The sequence below is a fragment of the Bufo gargarizans genome, chromosome 4, assembly GCF_014858855.1.
Source record: "Bufo gargarizans isolate SCDJY-AF-19 chromosome 4, ASM1485885v1, whole genome shotgun sequence".
Taxonomy (NCBI): domain Eukaryota; kingdom Metazoa; phylum Chordata; class Amphibia; order Anura; family Bufonidae; genus Bufo; species Bufo gargarizans.
In genome coordinates, this window is record NC_058083.1 from 349,870,635 (window position 1) to 349,892,373 (window position 21,739).

The 21,739-nt window shown below is 44.2% G+C and overlaps 1 protein-coding gene across 2 annotated transcripts in view; it reads right to left on the bottom strand.

Moving 5' to 3' along the window:
- Positions 1-21,739, bottom strand: part of TOMM20 (translocase of outer mitochondrial membrane 20) — a 135,985-nt gene that overhangs the window by 64,843 nt on the left and 49,403 nt on the right. Inside the window, exon 5 of one of the 2 annotated variants that reach the window (XM_044291644.1) lies at positions 4,768-4,878. The exons of the other annotated variant lie outside the window; for it this stretch is intronic. Within the exon in view, the coding sequence (XP_044147579.1) occupies positions 4,834-4,878 (45 nt within the window). The 3' untranslated portion in view covers positions 4,768-4,833. Of the gene's footprint in view, positions 1-4,767; positions 4,879-21,739 lie in introns of those variants that run through there. 2 annotated transcript variants of the gene reach the window in all.

The window sequence follows — 21,739 nt, forward strand, 5'->3', positions numbered from 1 at the left end:
TCAGTATTCACCACTATAGGGACCGTATAAGGACCCTGCACACATGTGTATTATTGCCAGCCTTTTTTGTTTTTCCCTGATGTTTATCCGGATATCCATACAGGATGAGCAACTATCAACACATTGTGTGGTGTAGCATCTGATGCCCGTCCCTGGGTACCGGTAGGACACGCTGGTTACTCAGTGCCGCCGTGCACTCTAAATTATTGTACTTAGTTTTGGGATAATCATTGGCATTATTGATTAGTGGTTATTAACCGTGTATCCCAATGTTTGTTTTCGCACACAATATTTAAGAGTTTTTATCTGTATATTGAATTAAATGTTATGTTTTAGGATTATCCTTTCTGATTTACGTATTTACTCCAGGTAATCCAGAGTGCAGACATACCTCAGATCTGACCTCTCACTCCCCTTTTAATTATTGGTTGTTTTGCAAAACTACAACTCCCAAGATGCCCCCCTTGCTTGGCTGCTCTCAGAACACTGTAGAAATAAATGGAGCATGCTGGGAGTCGCAGTTTCACCACAGCTGGAGTGCCAAGGTTAGCCATCACTGCTCTATACCATTCGATACCACGCCAAAAAAAAAAAAAAAAACGCCAAAAAAAGCCGAGTGCATTCAGCATTTTATGGAACGTCCATCCCATAATAGAACAGTCCAATCCTATTTTTTGGGGGGGACAAGGTGACAAAAAAATCGTGCAGTTTTTATTAATTTTTTTGCTGTGACGGCATTCACCGCACAAATTTTTTTATATTCTAAGTTTGGACTTTTCGGACGTGGCGATATGTAATGTTTATTTATTTATTGTTTATATATTTTATATGTAAAATTGGGAAAGGGGGTGATTTTTACTTAAATAAAAAGTTTAAAAAAAATATATGAATAACTATTTGCCCCCTTAGCGGCTACTCCTATTCACCCTAAAGGCTCATTCACACGACCATAGGTGTCTCGTTGCCGTATTGCGGACTGCATATGCGGATCTGCAATACACAGGCACCTCTCCGTGTGCATTCCGCATCATGGGTCCACAAATCCGGAGATTGTAGAACGGAAGCACTACGGAGTACTTCTGTGGTGTTCCGTTCCGTGCTTCCGCACAGCAAAAAGATAGAACTTGCTCTATCTTTTTGCGGAACGGAAGGATCGCGGACCCATTCAAGTGAATGGGTCTGCGATGCGATTGCGGCTACCCCACGGTTGGCGCCCGTGCATTGCGGACCGCAATTTGCAGTCCACGGCACGGGCAGCACACAGTTGTGTGAACAAACCCTAAGGCTGAGTTCACACGGGCAAGATTTCCGCGCGGGTGCAATGTGGGAGGTGAACGCATTGCACCCGCACTGAATCTGGACCCATTCATTTCTATGGGGCTGTGCACATGAGCTGTGATTTCACTTATGCGTTGCGTGAAAATCGCAGCATGCTCTATATTGTGCGTTTATAACGCAACGCAGTCCCCATAGAAGTGAATGGGGCCGAGTGAAAACCGCAAGCATCCGCAAACAAGTGCGGATGCGGTGCGATTTTCACGCATGGTTGCTAGGTGACAGTCTATTGACTGTATTATTTTCCCTTATAACATGGTTATAAGGGAAAATAATAGCATTCTGAATACAGAATGCTTAGTAGGTGATCAATTGAGGGTTAAAAAAAAATTACAAAAATTAACTCACCTTCTCCTCTTTATCGCGTAGTTCCCGGTCTCTTCTGATGAGCTGTCGGCTAAAGGACCTTTGGAGCATGTGATCTGACGTCACCAAACACATGGTCCAGCACCGTGGTGATGGACCATGTGATTGGAGCATGTGATCTGACATCACCACAGGTCCTAGCCGGTAGTTCATCATTAAAGACGTAAAGAAGAGACCGGGAACTTCGCGATCAAGAGAAGGTGAGTTGATTTTTTATTTTTTTAACCCTCAATTGATCACCTACTAAGCATTCTGTATTCAGAATGCTATTATTTTCCCTTATAACCATGTTATAAGGGAAAATAATACAGTCTACACTACAACTAACCCAAACCTGAACTTCTTTGAACATCGGAACGCAATCGCAGTCAAAACTGACTGCAATTGCGTACCTAATCGCGCCGGTTTGCCGCAATACACCGGGATGCATCCAGACCTAATCCGGACACGCCCGTGTGAACCCAGCCTAATAGAGCTCTATTAGGTTGAATAGGACTTCACACTCCCCCTGCTGCCCTGTGCTTTGGCTGCTCTACAAATTTGTTCAACCGAAGAATCAGTTTTTTCGTCCCATATAGCCACCCACTGCTCTGGTAAAGTGAGCTTTGAGGAAACCCGGTGGATCTTTCCCCAACATTTTGTATGCCTTAGAGATGGTGGATTTTATCCATCTACAAATAGACCCCTTAGTAGCCTTTTTCCCCCTTCTTTGCCATTGGAACTGGATAAAAAGGAAATCAGACTTCCTAAATGGACCTGTAGATTCGAAGTACTGGAGTACTGCCCGTCTCACATCAAGGGAGTGAAATCCACATTCCCCAGAGGATCTAGGATTCTCACAAAAAGAGGGAATGAAGATCTCCTCCTGTCTATGGATTTGGACCACATTTGGAAGAAAGGAGGTATCCAAGCGGAATACTATTTTGTCAGGGAAAACACTGCAAAATGGCTCGATCATTTTTAAAACCAGGATTTCACCGACTCAACGGGCTGAGGTGATGGCTACCAGAAAAACAGCCTTGAGTGTAACCAAACGAAGACAGAGGTTCAAACGGGGATTCTGTGAGGCCTGACAGAACTAGATTTAGGTCCCAGGGGGCACTCTAGGTCTTAGTGTGGGATAAAGTCTGTCTGCTCCTCTGAGAAACCCGATTATCCACGGATGGTCAGCTATTTTGACATCAAACACAGAGCTTTAAGCTGCAATATGGACTCTCAAAGTGTTGGGACGTAGGCTTTTGCTAGACCCAACCTGAAGAAAACCCAATACTGTCTGGATGGAAAAAGACAGGGATAACTTGGACTCTAAACACCAGGAAAAGAATCACTTACAAACTTTAGAGTAAATTTTCGAAGTGACCTCCTTTCTGCTAGCAGCCATTATGCTTATCACTGAATCTGAAAGACCCTTAGATTTTAGAGTTAACCTCTCAGACTCCAAGCAGCAAGGTATACGCTTTCCATGTATGGATGGAAAACTGGACCCTGGTTCAGAAGATCGTTTTTCCAAGGAAGAACCCAGGGGCTGCTTTCAGACATGACTTTTAGTAACGGAAACCAGGCCTGTTTTGGCCACTCAAGATCACCCAGGCTTTTTCCTCAACACCCTTGGGATTAGCAGAAGGGGAGGAAACGCATAGCCTAGGGAGAAATTCCATGTCTGCGAGAGGGCATCCACTCCTACATTCCCGTCTCTTGGGTCTAGGGATCTCAGGTGTCCTCAGAAGAAAACAAATAGCTAGTGTTGTGCGAACTTGTGCATTAACTTCGGCGTCTAAAGTTTGGGTTATCGAAGAATTGCGTTATGGATTCTGCTACAACGGACCATTACTGAATTTAGAATCCATAACGCGATTCTTCGATAACCCGAACTTTAGACGCCGAACTTAAAACACAAGTTCGCTCAACACTACAAATAGAGTTTAAACTCAGTGTCGGATCTAGATGAATCGTCTGAGGAGTCAGAAATAACTATTTTAGACACTTTTTTTTTAACCTAACAAGAGGGAGAGGGCTCAGAAACTGAAAAACCTTCCAGGACAGACTGCATTTCTTGTTTAATTACTTCCCTAAGTTTATCCTTAAAGGAAGGAACAATATCTTTAGCGATGTTACTAGTATACCTAGAACATAATTTGCTTAAGGCGTCTTGCACTTGACCGTATTTTGCAGTCCGCAAAACATACGGACGACAAGAAACAGGATATTTTTTTTTTTTTTTAAGAACGTATATACGGACAGGGAATGCACATGGAGTAACTTCAGTTTTTTTTTTTTGCAGCCCCATTGAAGTGAATGGTTCTGCATAAAAAAAAAAAAAAGAAAAAAAGAAAACAGCAGAAAGGCCCACAGGGTTCTTCATAGCTACAGCTCCCAGATCAGTCATCCTCACACTTGCAGGGAGCTGAAATTATGCCAAAATATATACCCCTCAACTTACAGACCTAAGAGCTGGGCTTCCTTCCAGGTTGGCACGCATGGCCTTCTCCCCAGCGCTTTCCTGGCGGATCCCTGCCAGGGCCAACCTATCGGATGGCTGGCGGAGCTTCACGTCTCAACCAGAGGAACTTCCTCAGTGTCCAGCGCTGCATGGGCCTTCCTGTAGGAAGGAGAACAGAGGCCAGGACGGAAGCACCGCTCCAGCTCCTGCAGCACCAGGTACCCTAGCTAGGGGTTGGGGCTGCAGTCTGCCTCCATGCAGGTGGGCACATTTTCTTCTTTCCTTTACCTCAACCCAGCACTCCCCCCCCCCCCTCCCCACCTGGAGGGACAGGAAGACACTGAAGGTGAGATTGAGGAGGGCCTACTTTTAAACTTCCTGTCCCTACCTGGTTGGGAGGAGGGTCATCTGTCATGGTATGCAGTCGTGGAAGATGACATGGAAAAGACATTTGTTAATTAATTCTCTTAGCCAATCTAGTTACTTCCAAATGATCTTTTATCAACCAAAAAGCAAACAAATGTAACAATATTTGTATTGTACAAATGTTGCGACATCAGGTAATTACAGTAACACCGCAGTTTAAAAAAAAACAAACAAAAAAAAACTTTATTACTAGTGGCATGTTCAGTAATAACAGTTTAATTTTGCAACAGAACAAAATTTGGTCTAAATTAACATATGCAGACATTTTACTCCACATCATCTTCAGTCAGACTCTGAGCACTTCCAATTCTCTAAAAGACAAAAGAAAACATCAATTGCTTCAACATTTGGAAACAAAAATGACCAGTTTCAAAATAACTGCTGCAGCCCTGCAGTCAGAATAACAGCAGCAGTTCTGTGTGTAACCGTAACCCAAAATACACAGGTCAGTCATCATAAGATTAAACTTTTTTTTGTCAAAAAACAAACATTCAATAAAAATATTTGTAAAACTTGTTTATCATAAATAAATATATCGCATGTAGGCATCAACGGTAAACAGTGTTATCCAGCAACCTTCGTTACTCCAGCTGTTATGAAACTACAATTCCCAGCATTCACCATTCAATTCTATGTGTGTTCCTAGAAGAGCAGAGCAAGTATGAATGCTGGGAGTTGTAGTTTCACAACAGCTGGAGTGCCGGAGGTTGCCTACCCCTGCATTAGAGAGTAGGAGTCTGTTAGGCTACTTTCACACTAGCGTTCTGCTGTCCGCTCGTGAGCTCCGTTTGAAGGAGCTCACGAGCGGAGCAGAACGCTTCCGTCCAGCCCTGATGCAGTCTGAATGGATGCGGATCCGCTCAGACTGCATCAGTCTGGCGGCGTTCAGCCTCCGCTCTGCTCGCCTCCGCACGGCCAGGCGGACAGCTGAACGCTGTCTTTTTTAGGTCTTATAAACTGTTACTATGTATTTTGTTTGTTTTAAAACTCTTTTTATTGTTTTATCAGCCAATAAAACATCCATATTGACTCTTTCGATATAAAAAATACAAATCTGAGATACAGACACAATATGACATAAGGCATATCAGGACATCTCTATGACATCTTCAATATTCTGGTAACATAACCAAGGACGTGGAGCTGATAACCACGTACAATTAGGCTAATGATTGCATAACCACATACAAAACCAATGGCAATAGTCATACATGGGTAAACGGGTTGTGGTAAGAAAAGGGGAAAGAGTAACAAACAGGGGGTGGGGAGGGTACATCAAATAGCTGGAGCGTAAAGTATTTCCATTAACCTTGGAACTTCTCCAAGGGAAGGACAGTCAGATGCTCTAATCTTACTTTTTGTAAGTCACATCTCCATGAACTCAAAATTGCTCAGCTGTATGTAAGAGCCATCGTCTATGTACACTGAGTATTGTCTTATTCAAATAATCAACCTAGAGTGAACCTTCTATAAGCTCTCCAGGGGTTCCAAATAGCCTCAAATTTAAGTGGGGATCCAGATTCCCAATGTACCATTTGTTCAAGTCTACATATCTGGTCACATTTGACAAACCATTTCTGGATTGGAGGTATCTCCTGCTGTTTCCAGCACGTTGCAATGAGGAGTCTAGCAGAAGCCAGCAAAGCCGCACTCAAGATTCTCATGTTCTTTGGACCTTTTACATCATTATACAAACCAAATAGGCAAAGTTTTGGGGTCACAGGGACGTGTGTCCCACTTATTTTTGATAAAACTCTACACACTGCTTTCCAAAAGGGCACTACTCTGTCACAAGACCACCAAATGTGTGCATGAGTACCCAGTTCTTTATTACACCTCCAACACAAAGGATTGGAAGTAGCGGGGAACATACGGTGAAGTCTTTGGGGTGTAAAATACCACCTAGTTAGGACTTTATAACTATTTTCTTGTACCTTGACACACCTGGACACCCTCGTCGGGGAGAGCAAGGCACGCCCTCTCTCAACTGGTGAAAACTTGATTTGTAAGTCTGATTCCCATTGTTGTAGAAAGGTTGGACTATCTATTTTAGACGCGGACATCAAAATCTCATACAGTTTGGATATTTTCCCTCTTGGATCTTTAATCTGCATAACTAACTTTTCAAACGAGGAATGGACTACCACCGTAGGTAGACGTGTTAGGTATTGCTTTAAAAATCTGATGCAATAGTTGATATGGAATGGAGAGCAGCCTGTCATTAGCGGGTGTTTATAAAGTTCCAGCGCCGAAGGGATATCATTGTCCTGGCAAATAGCCAATAACGGAGATACGCCTTTTTTTACACTGTCCGGAAGAGTGTGCAAAAAATCAGTGGATGCTTGAAAAAAGACATCTCTAATTTGCATTAATATCAGGTAGTTAGGTGTCAAGGCAGACCTCCAGTTATACTTCACCCACATATGCAGTGTGTATTTAGTAATTGAACTCTGGGTTCTAAGATTTTTAGAGGCTTGGGGACCCTCCATAAATAAGAATGACCTCTGTTACTATGTATTTTGATACTGTGGTCAGGTGAGAATTTCAGTTATTTGTCGAAGGCACTTAAATGAGAATAAAATTGGGTTTTTACCTATGAGATACAGAAAAATTCTATTGCTTTTCTAGATATTCGGCTATGGAAAAAAGATGATCTGATTCAGACATCCCTACATCGTAAAGATACCTCCACTAATTTTTTTTGCAATGTGGGAGTTTTCATCCTATTACATTAAAGAAGGGAATCCCAAAGGGACAGTTCCTCAGAATACGGTGGAATTGTACAAGGGATGAGGATTTTGAAACAGAGGGTACCATTCTGTATCAGAGATTTCAAGAAAAGGATACCCGAGAAAAGTGGGAACATCAAGACCTATATTTGAAGTCTACCAGATAAGACAATGTATAAGCCCATACATTAGTAAAGACACGCCTGCATCTATGGTATAAATGACCAGGGGCGTAGCTATAGGGGGTGCAGAGGTAGCAGTTGCTACCGGGCCCAGGAGCCTGAGGGGCCCAAAGACCCTTGTGCTGCATAAGAAGACACACAAGGCACTGAGGGAAGGGGGGCCCAAGCCTAACTCTTGCACCAGGGCCCATGAGCCTTTAGCTACGCCCCTGTAAATGACTGACAGGTACAGAAAAGGGGTGGTCTTACACTCACTCTCAAGACTGTTGGGGGTTGTTTGCTAGCTAGAGATGAGGACACATGGAGCCTGAAGATTCCTAACCTTCAACAATGATACTTCAAGGACATTAAGACTTTTCCTAAACTATTTCTGTAAGTAATAAATTCTTATGAAGACTGAAAATAAATCGCATTATTCTGTTTTTGTATAACTCTTGTTGAATCCTGGTGACGAGTCCTCCGGGTGTTTCTTCCTCCAAATAAGCATACACTAGACTTGGAGGGGATTACCAAATCAGGTTGAAATATTTTTTATACATAAGTATTTTACATTTGGAGACATATTACAATTGGCAAGCTACCATACCGATATATATTAAAGCTTGAAGAGGGGGAAGAGTGAACTCAAAAATAATTATCAAGCTTTAATAAATCATAGAATCTAAGAAGAAACTTCTGAAGGAGGACAACAAGTGCCAGACGTAACAAGACGTGCTGATGACAGAAGCCCAGGCTTGATTCTACTGAGGTTGTGAGTATGGAAATACACATTCTATTGCTGATAAGAGTAGATTATAATTTACGTTTATTCCTAGTGAAAAGATAGATTTGCAGAAAATATGGTTAGATTTATAGGCAGAATGTGAACAGGAAAATAAGAAGATAGATTTTAAGCGTATTTTAGTAAATAAACTACAGGTTAAAAGGCTTGTGCCAGTAAGCGGGCGGTTCTTTTTCTGAAAGGGGGTCACATTGTGCAAATGTGTTTGGAGAGACCTGGAAACCAGCTGATATCACTGCCCTCCATGTGAATACAGCATAGGAACATTCATCTACCCAGTAACTGACTTGTGCGCTGTGTAATCCTGTTTGTACCATATTACCTGTATTTGTAACCTCAGACCACTGTATATATTCTTAGTGTATATTGTGTTAGTGTATATTGTGTTATCTAGTGTGCCCTTAAGGCGATTAAATATATAATTTAATCTTGTGCTGTCTTGTATCTCGACCACGAATGCCCACGTCAGTGTTTCGGGCATGAGGGGTGGTATCCCGTCACAATTGGTATTCAATCAAGGATTACAATATGTTCAGCAAATATTATTGTGTTGTAAAATAAATAATTGAAGGACAATTTATAAAGAAGAGAAGAAGAATGAAGAGTCCAAGATAATTGTAAAATTTTATGTTGTGGGTTCGAAAAGATTATCTCACCCTCAAGAGGGGGAAATGTTAAAGGGATTCTGTCACCTCGTTTACGGTTATAGATCGCCGCTAGCATGTCCGCAATATACTAGTCCTAATGGGCTGTGTCCTTTTATTTCGTTTAATAAATGATTTTAGAGATATGTAAATGAGCCTTGTAAGGTGCCCAGGGGGCTGTACAAACCTTCCTGGTGCCCAGCCACGCCCCCCCCCCATCCTGTGAAGGAGTCCAGCACCGCCTATGTCCTCCGAATCTCCTCCTTTCGTCAGTGTTAGATTGCCGCAAGCTTGCGCCTGCGCAGTGACAGTATAGTGTTCCTTCCCTGTGCTGGCATCAGCCTCAGGGAAGGAACTGTGCATTGTGAGATTACGGCAATTTAACACTGACGAAATGAGGAGATTTAGAGGCGGTGCTGGGCTCCTTCACAGGGGGGCATGGCTGGGCACCAGGAAGGTTCGTACAACCCCTTGGGCACCTTACAAGGCTCATTTACATATCTCTAAAATAATTTTTTTTAACAAAAGTAAAAGAAAACAGCCCTATAGGACCGGTATATTGCGGACATGCTAGCGGCGATCTAGCTGTGCATGTCCACAGCTCTATAACCGAAAATGAGGTGACAGAATCAATTTAACCTGTTCCGGACACATGACGTACCGGTACATGTATAGTTCCGATCACCGCCGCCCGGTGATCAGAACCCGGGTTATCAGGTCCTGTAACCCCCCCCCCCCCCGCACCCATGGGACCCGATAACCCGGAAAAGGATGGCGATCGGTGGTGTGATAATCGCTCTCATTGGTCGGCTGCAGGGGCGGGGGGTTCAAATTTCCGCAGCGCTCCTCTCCTCCTCCTTTTGTGTCGAGGGAGCCGAGGAGAGGGGATCGCTGCACGGATCTCCAGCCAGCACCCCACATCTGTGCCCCAGCACCCAGGTAATTAGGGAAAGGTTAGGTTAGGCAGGGATATTTTAGGGAAAGTTAGTGAGAAGGAGGGAAAAAAAAAAAAATATATATATATATTATATAATATATATCACTTTACAGTACGGCCATGACAAACTCCCAGTTTGAGGCCATCCGGAAATGCTGGCATTATTCAGATAATGCAGCATGTCCCCCCCAAGGTGATCCTGCCTAAGACCGCATGTACAAAATCAGACCGGTCATCGATCACTTTGGGGCCAAATTTGTACAGCCTATGTACCTGGAAGGGAGGTCGCGGTTGAGTAGTCTCTCATTGCTTTCAAGGGGAGACTCCTTTTCCGCCAGTACGTTCCCGGCGGGTGAGAAGCTGTACAAACTTTGTGAGAGTACCTCAGGGTACACTTACAAGTTTTGTGTGTACGAGGGGCGAGATTCCCGTATTCAACCCCCAGAATGTCCCCCCACTCTGGGTGTTAGCGGGAAACTTGTGTGGGACCTTATGCACCCACTGCTATATAAGTGTTACCACCTGTACGTGGATAACTTTTATACTAGTATCACCTTGTTCCAGTCACTCGCCGCCAGATCCACGTCCGCTTGTGGGACCGGGCGGAAAAAAACAAACGTGGCCTCCCTGCCCACCCACCCCCCTCCAGGTACCTATCCCCAGGGGTGAGACCCGTGCCCTTACCAGTGAAAACCTGTTGCTGGTCAGATATAAGGACAAGAGGGATGTCCTTGTACTGTCCACAATTCATGGTAACGGCATCCCCCCCTGTCCTTGTGCGAGGTACCGCGGCAACGGTCCTCAAGCCAGATTGTATCATCGACTACAATCGCTATATGGGAGGAGTTGATCTATCTGATCAAGTCCACAAGCCATATAACGCTATGAGCGAAACCCGGGCATGGTACAAAAAAGTTGCAGTCTACTTGGTGCAGGTTGCCTGGTATAACTCTTTTGTGCTGTCCCGGAGCGCTGGCAACACAGGGATATTCCTTCAGTTCTATGAGGCAGTCCTCAAGGCCCTGATCTTTTCTGACTGGGAAAGAGCAGGCTGGAGTACCTCGGGAACTGGAGGCGCCCTGATCGTCCCTGGCCAACACTTTCAAGGTGTGGTCCCCCATACTGGAAAGAAGGGACGGCCCCAAAAAAGGTGCAGAGTGTGTCACAGGAGGGGGATACGGAAGGACACCACTACTCTGTGTGACACGTGCCCCGATCACCCGGGCCTCTGCATTATTGGTTGCTTCAGGGAGTACCACACTTCCATGGAGTACTAAATTTATATCCCAATTTAGCCACTGACAAATCGGATAAAAAACAAATAAATAAAAAAATGTGGTTCTCAGACTTGAGACACAAACAATTTTCCCAAAATTATTTAGTAAAACTAAAATAAATGAAAAAAAAAAAGTAGAAATATTAGGTATCGCCGCGTCTGTAAGAATCTGCTCTATAAAAATACCCCTCAGATGAACATGGTCAAAAAAAGTTTTTTGGGGTTACCTTAAATCACAAAAATTGTAATAGCAAGCAAACAAAAGTCATATGCCCCCCAAAATAGTGCCAATAAAACAGTCCTCTCAGAACTTCCGGTTCCGGCGCTGGTATGTGAGGACGCGGCAACTGCGGATCCTCACAGTTAGTCACAGCAGACCCGCTCCACCGGCCTCCCCAACCAACAGAGGCATAGAACTGTTGCCTGCAGGCATTGCCGAGTGCATGGAGAGATACCTGCTCTGGAGCAGGCACAAACCAACTCCCTCCAGCTACGATACTCCCGAGGAAGACAGGGAGCTTCACAAGATGGCGCCGTCTCCTTCTCCCGTGCTGCAGAGCTGAGATCAGAAGGTGGTGAGTGAGGAGACAGAAAGCACTCAGGTGGACATGTTTGAAATGGCAGGAGGAGCTGTGGACATAAAACAATTAGCCATAGAGGTTGCCAAACAACTTGCCCCAGACCTAATAGCCCCTATTTCTACCACCATACAGTCAGCACTAAATAAGCTACAAGAAGAGGTGGCATTACATGACCATAGATTTCAGGAGCTAGAGCAAAGGGTGGCATGCATGGAGGAGGACGCAGCGGAAGCAGCAATGCAGCACAAGGAACTTGCACAGTTAACAGCTAAGCTGCACGAGAAGGTGGAGAACCTTGAAAATAGGTCTCGAAGGAGCAACCTAAGGCTAGTAGGGATCCCGGGATCCCAGAATCCACGCAGCCACAAGATCTGCATCGCCTATTTGAGGTGGATCTACCCCAAGCGCTAGGCCTTCACGGGAGGTGAAAAGTAGAAAGGGCGCATCGTGTGGGACCCCTGAGAGAACCACCCTCCTCGCCATCCGAAAAACAAAGACCGCGCTAGGTCATATGCAAATACTTGGATTATTCTGATAAAGAGGACATATTGAAGGCTTATAGGCCAAGAAGAGAACCTTTAACCATCCGTGGTCACAGAGCACTGTTATTCGCTGACTACTTGGCTGAAACAACGAAAAAACGCAGAGCTTTTAGTGCCATTTGTTCTGGACTTTCTAGGAAGGGAATCAAATTCCAACTAATGTACCCAGCTGTGCTCAAGATCAAAAGGAGACGGCACAATTTATCAATTCACTGAACCGAAAGAAGCGGAAAACTTCCTTCATCGCACTGACAGAGAAGAGATATCTGTGAGACGACAGCGGCAGAGGATCCGAATGCTAACAGCTGGACTCGTGTGCCTCCTTCTTCTAACTCCGCCATCCGTGGATCACCGAAGGAACAACGGCTGCCAGCCAAGCAGCACCAAGCAACCCAGCAAGAGGGCTGACCTCTTCCCTCGCTGTTGGTGAAGTATAAGGGGGACTCTAGCAAATGTGCTTAACGAACGGTGGGATGAAGTCGCACACTATTCTGTTTTCTGCGTATACCAGAAAAAAGGAAAGTCCATTTTTACTGGAGTGGTGACCCAGAATTAATGTTCCTGTTGATGTTATTAGGGCATGTTATGCTTTTTCAGTTAACAATGTTTTTTCAGATTCTAGGGATGTCTATCACATGCATCTTGGTACTACGTATAGAGATTATACTAATACGGAGGGATTGCTCTGCTGGGAGGCGGTCTCTCTATGGGAGGTGGGCGCAGTCCTTCTCCCTTTACAATGCCCAAAACGCTAGCAGACATAAAGCTGTGTGTAGAGGGGTCACATGAGAATTATATCATGGAATGCAAAGGGATTAAGGTCTCCTAATAAACGCATGAAAATTCTCAGACAACTTAAACGGCTGAAAGCCGATTTAGCGTTACTGCAAGAGACCCACCTCTCTGGAGATTATTTTGCCCGAATGGAAAAGTTGTGGGTGGGCACGGTTTACAGGTCAGAGGCAATGTGACGGAAGGGCGGAGTATTAACTCTTATCAGACGGCATATTCCACACATACTTCATGTAAATGACTCAGACTCTGAAGGAAGGCTATTGCATACACATATTTCAGGCCCATTTGGTAACTACAGCATATACAATGAAGTAATCAGAATCAAAAAAGCTTTCTAGAAATGGTGGGCAGTAAAATTGTGAGCAACCCTCACCCCTGCAAGATAGTTGGAGGGGACTTCAATTTAGTGATGCACACTCTTGAAGATAGGAGAAAAGACGCTAGTACAAAGCAAGTGCAGAGACTGCACGATTTTGCAGACTTCACAGGTTTAAAGGATAGTTGGAGGCTCCGACACCCGCAGAGCAGGGAGTACACACACTACTCACATGCTCATGATAGTTGGTCGAGGATAGACTATATGTTTCTATCCCCAAATGCACTGCATCAAAAGTATCAAAAATAACTATTGGTGATCTAATAATATCGGATCATGCCCCGCTTCTCCTAGACTTAGCAGATCTTTTCCCTAGAGGGCAGGACTATATATGGAGATTCCCAAGTTTTCTCCTGCCGGATGACAACTTTCAACAGTTACTGCAGGGCTGGTGGATGGAGTATTTTGGGGATAACCAAGAACATGTCCATACGCCTGCCGTGTTCTGGGAAACTGGAAAGGCTGTACTAAGAGGGCGATTGATAGCCTACATATCCTCACTCAAAAAATTAGCAAGAACCCGCTATCAAGCTGCTAGTGAGAAACTTAGATGTGCATATAGACTGTATATAACGGACAAAACCCCAAATCATAAAGAGCAATGGATTTCAGCCCAAAGGGAGTTCGATGAATGGGCAGAAAAAAACAGAACAATTCAAAAAAACTAAATTAGATATAGAATTAAATAAATTTGGGCACAAATCGGGTAAACTTCTTGCATCCCTTGCGAAAGGGAAGAGACAGCTTACACACATCCACAGCATTCGAACACGGGAGGGTTACAGGGTTCACAACCCCCAGCATATAACTAATGTTATAGGAGATAATTTTGCCCAGTTTTATGAAAATAGGGGAGGGGATGAAGAGCGGGGACGTCTGTTTTTAGAGGCCCTCTCTTTGCCCAAAATTTCTGAGGAACAGCTTTCCATGCTGAACGCCCCAATAACAGCGGCGGAAATCTACCATAAAATCCTTCCCCACAGGAAAAGCTCCAGGCCCAGACGGATATACAGCTGATTGAATCAGCAAATAACACCAACACTTACTACTTTGTTTTCATCTATCATGGCAGGAAAGGACATCCCAGATCAAATGAACATGGCGTTAATATCCCTTATACACAAAAAAGGTAAATCCCGCGGCATATAGGCCTCTTTCCCTTATTAATCAGGACATGAAATTACTCTCTAAAATCTTGGCCAATAGGTTGGCGGAGATTCTCCCCTCCCTAGTGTCACCGCTGCAGGTGGAATTTGTCAAGGGAAGGTCTGCAGTAGCAAATATAAGGAAAGTATTGCTGGCTCTCTCAGTGGCGAAAGGTCCTATATACAAAGACCTGACCCGAGCTGTAGTCACCCTTGATAACGAAAAAGCTTTTGCCAGCCTTAGCTGGTACTGGCTTGATCAGGTGCTGGACACACTGGGATTTAGGGGCAACTTTCGCACTATTCTAGCGGCAATTTATTCCAACCCCACTGCCAGGATATCTTTAGCAGGGTTCATGTCCGCAAAGTTCGCACTACGACGCGGAACGCGGCAGGGGTGCCCCCTGTCTCCCCCTCCTGTTCGATTTAGCCATTGAACCACTAGCCAGACGCCTTAATTCCCCTGAATTATTTAAAGGATTAGAGGTAGGCTTCCATAGTATGAACGTGGCCCTATTCGCAGACGACATAGTGTTATTTATGGAAAACCCGGCCATGCATCTCCCCAGGGTGCTTCAAACGTTATCAAGCTTCGGGTCATTCTCGGGACTGCGAGTCAATAATGCTAAAAGCGAAATCCTCCTCTTAAATAGCAGGTCCAACGGGAATCTGGGAGAGGACATAAAGGGAATACCAATAGCGAAATCCTTTATCACATACTTAGGTATCAAAATAGGAAGGAACATGGAATCCATTTATAGACTAAATTATACCCCCTTAATAGAAAAGATTCTCAAGGAGTTACAACAATGGCATAACCTTCCCCTGTCATTGATGGGCCGGAATCACCGGTTAAAAATGATGTCAATGTCAAAACTGTTGTACCCTTTACAGACCATTCCCATACTTTTAAAACCTGCAGATGTTAATCATCAGTCTCTCTTCTCTACTATGGTCTGAAACAGGAAGACTCGCGGTACAATAAAATGGGTGACTTTAGCCAGTGGAGCGAAAGTCTGGGAATAGAAAATATCTCTCAGAGCATATTGAAAGGTTGTTTAAAAGTATGAAAACATATTAACGAGGTATGGTGGGATACCCATTTACGAATCATGCACAAAGCGATTTACGGTTTCAACAGAAGGAAAGTAACTCCGTATGGTTTCTGGAAGGCAGATTTCGATGACTTTTTATGGCACCATGTACCATTTGAAGCCCCCTGATGCACCCCTAGAGTAGAAACTCCATAAAAACTACCCCTTCTAAGATGCTACACCCCTCAAGGTATTCAAAAATGATTTTTACAAACTTTATTAACCCTTTAGGTGATCCTCAAAAGTAACCTTGCCTCACAAAAATGTAATATACCGTATTTTTCGACCTATAAGACGCACCTAGGTTTTTGGGGAGGAAAATAAGAAAAAAAAATATCTTTAACCAAAAGGTGTGCTGTGTGTTTGGTGGGTTTGGAACTAATGGTGGTCTGTGGATGACTGACACCGTTATGGGGGGCGGGGGGCATCTGTGGATGACGGACACCGTTATGGGGGCGGGGGGCATCTGTGGATGACGGACGCCGTTATGGGGGGCGGGGGGCATCTGTGGATGACGGACGCCGTTATGGGGGGCGGGGGGCATCTGTGGATGACGGACGCCGTTATGGGGGGCGGGGGGCATCTGTGGATGACTGACGCCGTTATGGGGGGCGGGGGGCATCTGTGGATGACTGACGCCGTTATGGGGGGCGGGGGGCATCTGTGGATGACTGACGCCGTTATGGGGGGCGGGGGGCATCTGTGGATGACGGACGCCGTTATGGGGGGCGGGGGGCATCTGTGGATGACGGACGCCGTTATGGGGGGCGGGGGGCATCTGTGGATGACGGACGCAGTTATGGGGGGCGGGGGGCATCTGTGGATGACGGACGCCGTTATGGGGGGCGGGGGGCATCTGTGGATGACGGACGCAGTTATGGGGGGCGGGGGGCATCTGTGGATGACGGACGCCGTTATGGGGGGCATCTGTGGATGACGGACGCCGTTATGGGGGGCATCTGTGGATGACGGACGCCGTTATGGGGGGCATCTGTGGATGACGGACGCCGTTATGGGGGGCATCTGTGGATGACGGACGCCGTTATGGGGGGCATCTGTGGATGACGGACGCCGTTATGGGGGGCATCTGTGGATGACGGACGCCGTTATGGGGGGCATCTGTGGATGACGGACGCCGTTATGGGGGGCATCTGTGGATGACGGACACTGTTATATAGTGTGTTATATAATGTGCCATTCACAGACCCCCCAGCTCATAACAGTGCCATCCACAGACACCCCCAGCCCACCATAACTGTGCCATCCACAGATCGCGCCCATCACCCAACCTCCCCCCCCCCCCGCCACTATACAAATATAAGATGTTATATTCAATTATTGGTTATTAAACATGCCCCCCCAGTCCTATTACTACCTTACATCCTAATCGCTTCTGTAGAATTCAGGCAGGCAGGCCGGCGCGTCTCTCACTGACGTCACTTGCCTGCTTCATTCATAAAGTAGGAGGCACAGGCACATGACGAGTTACGCTGCCGCCCGCCCGCCCTGAATTCTACAGATGCGATTAGGATGTAAGGTAGTAATAGGACTGAGGGGGCATGTTTAATAAGTATTACTTGGATATGACCTCTTATTTTAGTATACCGGAGAGGCGGGGCGGGGATACTACACTGACTGCACCGCCCCGCCGCTATTGCCAGCCCCCAGATCATCCTCCCAGTCCCTCCCCGAGTCCCCGCGCACTCCTACATCGCTGCCAGCCATGTAAAATGGCAAGCATTCGCCCCATAAGACGCAGGGGCATTTCTCCCCCGTTTTGGGGGAAGAAAAAGTGCGTCTTATGGGGCGAAAAATACGGTAGATAAATCAAAAATCATATAAACCCTAAAAATAGTCCCAACAAATCTTCCACCTTATCCCGTAGTTTCCAAAATAGGGTGACTTTTATGGAGTTTCTACTCTAGGGGTGCATCAGGGGGGCTTCAAATGGGACATTGTGTAATTAAACCACTCCAGCAAAATCTGCCTTTCAAAAACCATACGGCGCACCTTAACGTGCCCTGTACAGTTGTTTACGGCCACATATGGGGTGTTTCTGCAAACTACAGAATTGGGGCAATAAATATAGCATTTTGATTGGCTGTTATTCCTTGCTTTGTTACTGGAAGAAATGGATTAAAATTGAAAATTTGCACACCAAAACAAAAAAAATCTGAAATTTTATCTCCATTTGCCATTAACTCTTGTGGAACACCTAAAGGGTTAACGATGTTTGTAAACTCAGTTTTGAATACCTTGACGGGTGTAATTTCTAGAATGGGTTCATTTTTGGGTGGTTTCTATTATGTAAGCCTCACAAAGTGACTTCAGACCTGAACTGGTCACAAAAAATTGTGTTTTTGAAAATTTCAAGATTTGCTTCTAAACTTCTAAGCCTTGTAACGTCACCAAAAACTAAAATGTAATTCCTAAAATGATCCAAACATGACATATGGGGAATGTAAAGTAATAACTATTTTTGGAGCTATTAGTATGTATTATAGAAGTAGAGAAATTGAAACTTGGAAATTTGCAATTTTTTAGTAAATTTGGTATTTTTTATAAATAAAAAATGATTATTTTATTTTTTTTTTTACTTCATTTTACCAGTGTCATGAAGTACAATATGTGCCGAAAAAACAATCTCAGAATGGCCTGGATAAGTCAAAGCGTTTTAAAGTTATCACCGCTTAGTGATTTGCAAAAAATGGCCTGGTCCTTAAGGTGAAATATGGCTGTGTCCTTAAGGAGTTTAATAATATGTGATATAATATTAATTAATATTTAATATAAAGTATGTATTACATTACACACCATTTATAGTAATACACTTGGCAATTGGAGGTCTGTATGGGAACGTCAAGACCTATATTTGAAGTCTACCATTTATGACAATGTATAAGCCCATACATTAGTAAAGACATGCCTGTATCTATGGTATAAATGACTGACCGGGACAGACAAGGGGTAGTCTTCTTACACTCACTCAAGTCTGTTGGGGGTTGTTGGTTGCTGCCTAGAGATGAAGACACATGGAGCCTGAAGATTCCTAACCTTCAACAATGCTACTTCAAGGACATTAAGACTTTTCCTAAACTATTTCTGTAAGTAATCAACTCTTATGAAGACTGAAAATAAATCGCATTATTACATTTTTATATGACTCTTGTTGAATCCTGGTAATGAGTCCTCCGGGTGTTCCTTACTCCAAATAAGCATACACTAGACTTAGAGAGGATTACCAAATCAGTTTTAAAATATTTTTCATACATAAGTATTTTACATTTGGAGACATATTACACGTATAGACGTGGTCGCAATTTAGGAGATACCTTGGTTCACAGCCACTTTGAGACGGATAAAAAATAAATAAAAATAAAAAGAAGACATGGCTGACCAATAGACAGACTGGTACCTTTCGTTGAGGCCACTGTAAAGCTTGTCAATTTATTGATAGAGGGTCTGAATTTTCAGATTCTGGTGGACACAGGGTATGCTATACCCATTCTTTTGCTAACTGCAATAGTGAGGGTGTAATATATCTATGTAAACGCACATGCAATATCCAGTCCCCATAGCTCTGTGTGCTTTTATTGTGTAAAATAAACGATTTGATACATATGCAAATTGACCTGAGATGAGTACTGTCCCCGAGAGGAGTCAAGCGTGAAGGAGCCCAGCACCGCCCCGCATGCTCAGAATCTCCTCCTCGATGTCAGAAAGCTAGAGCGCCGTAATCTCACGTTGCGCAAGCTAGCGTATGCGCAGTTCGCTCCCCGAGGCTGATGCCAGCATAGGGAAGGAACACTGACGACACTGCGCATGCGCTAGCTCGCGCATCTCGAGATTACGGCGCTTTAGCTTTCTGACGTCAGGGAGCAAGGAGGAGACTCTGAGGTTGCGGGGCGGTGCTGGGCTCCTTCACGCTGGACTCATCTCAGGTTAATTTGCATATGTATCAAATCAGTTTTTTTACACAATAAAAGCGCACAGAGCTATTCTGCTGGTCCACCCATCTTAACCCCAATAGGGGAGTAAATATAAAGAAGGATGAGCCCGTCACCAGCGATATTTGTAGCGCTTCCAAATGCTTGGCGTATGGTGGATTCTGATGGATCAGGTTCAGAAGAATGATGCTCAAGGGAGATGGGGCGGTGAAAGGAGGAGGGTAAGATCAGGGGTTGCGATAGGCTAACCTAAAAAGATGTGTTTTTAGGGAGGACCTAAAACTGGATGTTATAATTTAAACTAATTGTTTGGGATAGGGCATTCTAGAGAATCAGAGCAGCTCGATAGTCTTCGAGACGGGAGTGAGAGGTTCGCATTACAGTGGATATTAGTCGTAAGTCATTGGCTGAACGGAGAGCACGGGTGAGATTGTAGACAGAAATGAGTTAAGTTATGTAGGGAGGTGCAACACTGTGGAGAACTTTGTGGGTGAGAATGAGCACTTTGAATCTTGAACTGTATGGGCAGCTAGTGAGACTGGATAGATGAGCCTGGCTGCTGCATTCAGGATAGATGGAGAGGGGAGAGTCTGGTGAGGGGAATACTAATTAATGCGTTACAGTGATCGAGACGCCAATAGATCAGAACAATGAAAGTTTTTGCTATTTCCACAGTACCAATGGGGCGGATTGAATAAAGGGAGGTAGGAAATAAGGAAAGATCGGCATCAAACATAACACCAAGAAAGCGGGCATGCTGACTAGGCGTGATGGTAGTGCCACACATTGAGATGGAGATTTAGATAGGTTAGTATATGGACAAAACACCAATAGTTCAGTCTCAAAGATTCAGTTTCAGATAGAGTGGACAAGATGATAGAGACATCAGACAGTCACTAGTGTTCTGTAGTACAGCAGGGGTGATCTCACAATTACAGAGCCTAAAAAAAAAAAAAAAAAAAAAAACACACCCTGTGAAATTTTCCACATATTTTCACATTTCACCAAAAAAATGTATTTCATTAGAATTTGATGTGGTAGATCAACACAAGGTACCAAGTATATGTGAAGTGAAAAAGAAAATGATACATGGTTTTCAAAACTTAAAAATAAAAAATTAATTATAAAAAAAAATTAAATTGTGGGGTGTATTTGTATTCTGCTCCCTGTGCTCTGACACCTCTAAATAAAATCCAATGTGATAGATTGCTAATTAGGTGACTTCTGAAGGCAGACAGAGTCCACCTGTGTGTTTGTACACAAACATAGAAAATGATTCTTTATGGTAAGAGCAGTGAGACTACGGAACTCTCTGCCTGAGGAGGTGGTGATGGTGAGTACAATAAAAGAATTCAAGAGGGGCTTGGATGAATTTCTGGATTGTAATATTACAGGCTATAGCTACTAGAAAGGGGTCGTTGATCCAGGGAGTTATTCTGATTACCTCATTGGAGTCGGAAAGGAATTTTTTCTCCCTTAAGTGGGGAAAATTGGCTTGTACCAGTTTTTTTTTTTTTTTTGCTTCCTCTCGATCAACTTGCAGGATAACAGGCCGAACTGGACGGACAAATATCTTTTGTGTGTAATTTATTCTGTTCTGTGAAAGACGACCTAGAACTGAAACCTGAGGAACCCCCAACAGCAAGTGGGAAAGGAGGGGGGGCACAACCAGCGAATGATACACTGAAAGAGAAGTCAGAGATAGGGAGAAAACCAAGAGAGAACGTTGTCCTTCAGGCCAATAGATTGAAGCATGGTGAGCAGGAGATTGTGGTCTGTAGAGAGATCAGGGATAATTAGTATAGCAGTCACCTTTGCATTTAGCAGTCTTATCTGAAAGGAGGTCATTTGTCACTTTGGTAAGGGCAGTTTCTGTAGAATGTAGGGTGCAAAAACCAGATTGTAATAGATCAAGGAGTTAGCAGAGAAACAGCGGATGAGGCTGTCAGATATTTCAAATTACTACTCTAGGTACCTGCACTTTTTTCACTCAGGAGGGAGTGAAAAGTGCCAAAGCGTTTTTTCTTTTTCAGATTATTGGATAGTGAAGAAATAAGGGTCGTAAAGTTGGTCTGTTTGGCAAGGTGCAGGGCAGAGTTATAAGTTGTCAACATCAATTTATAATGGAAGAAATCTTGTGGTT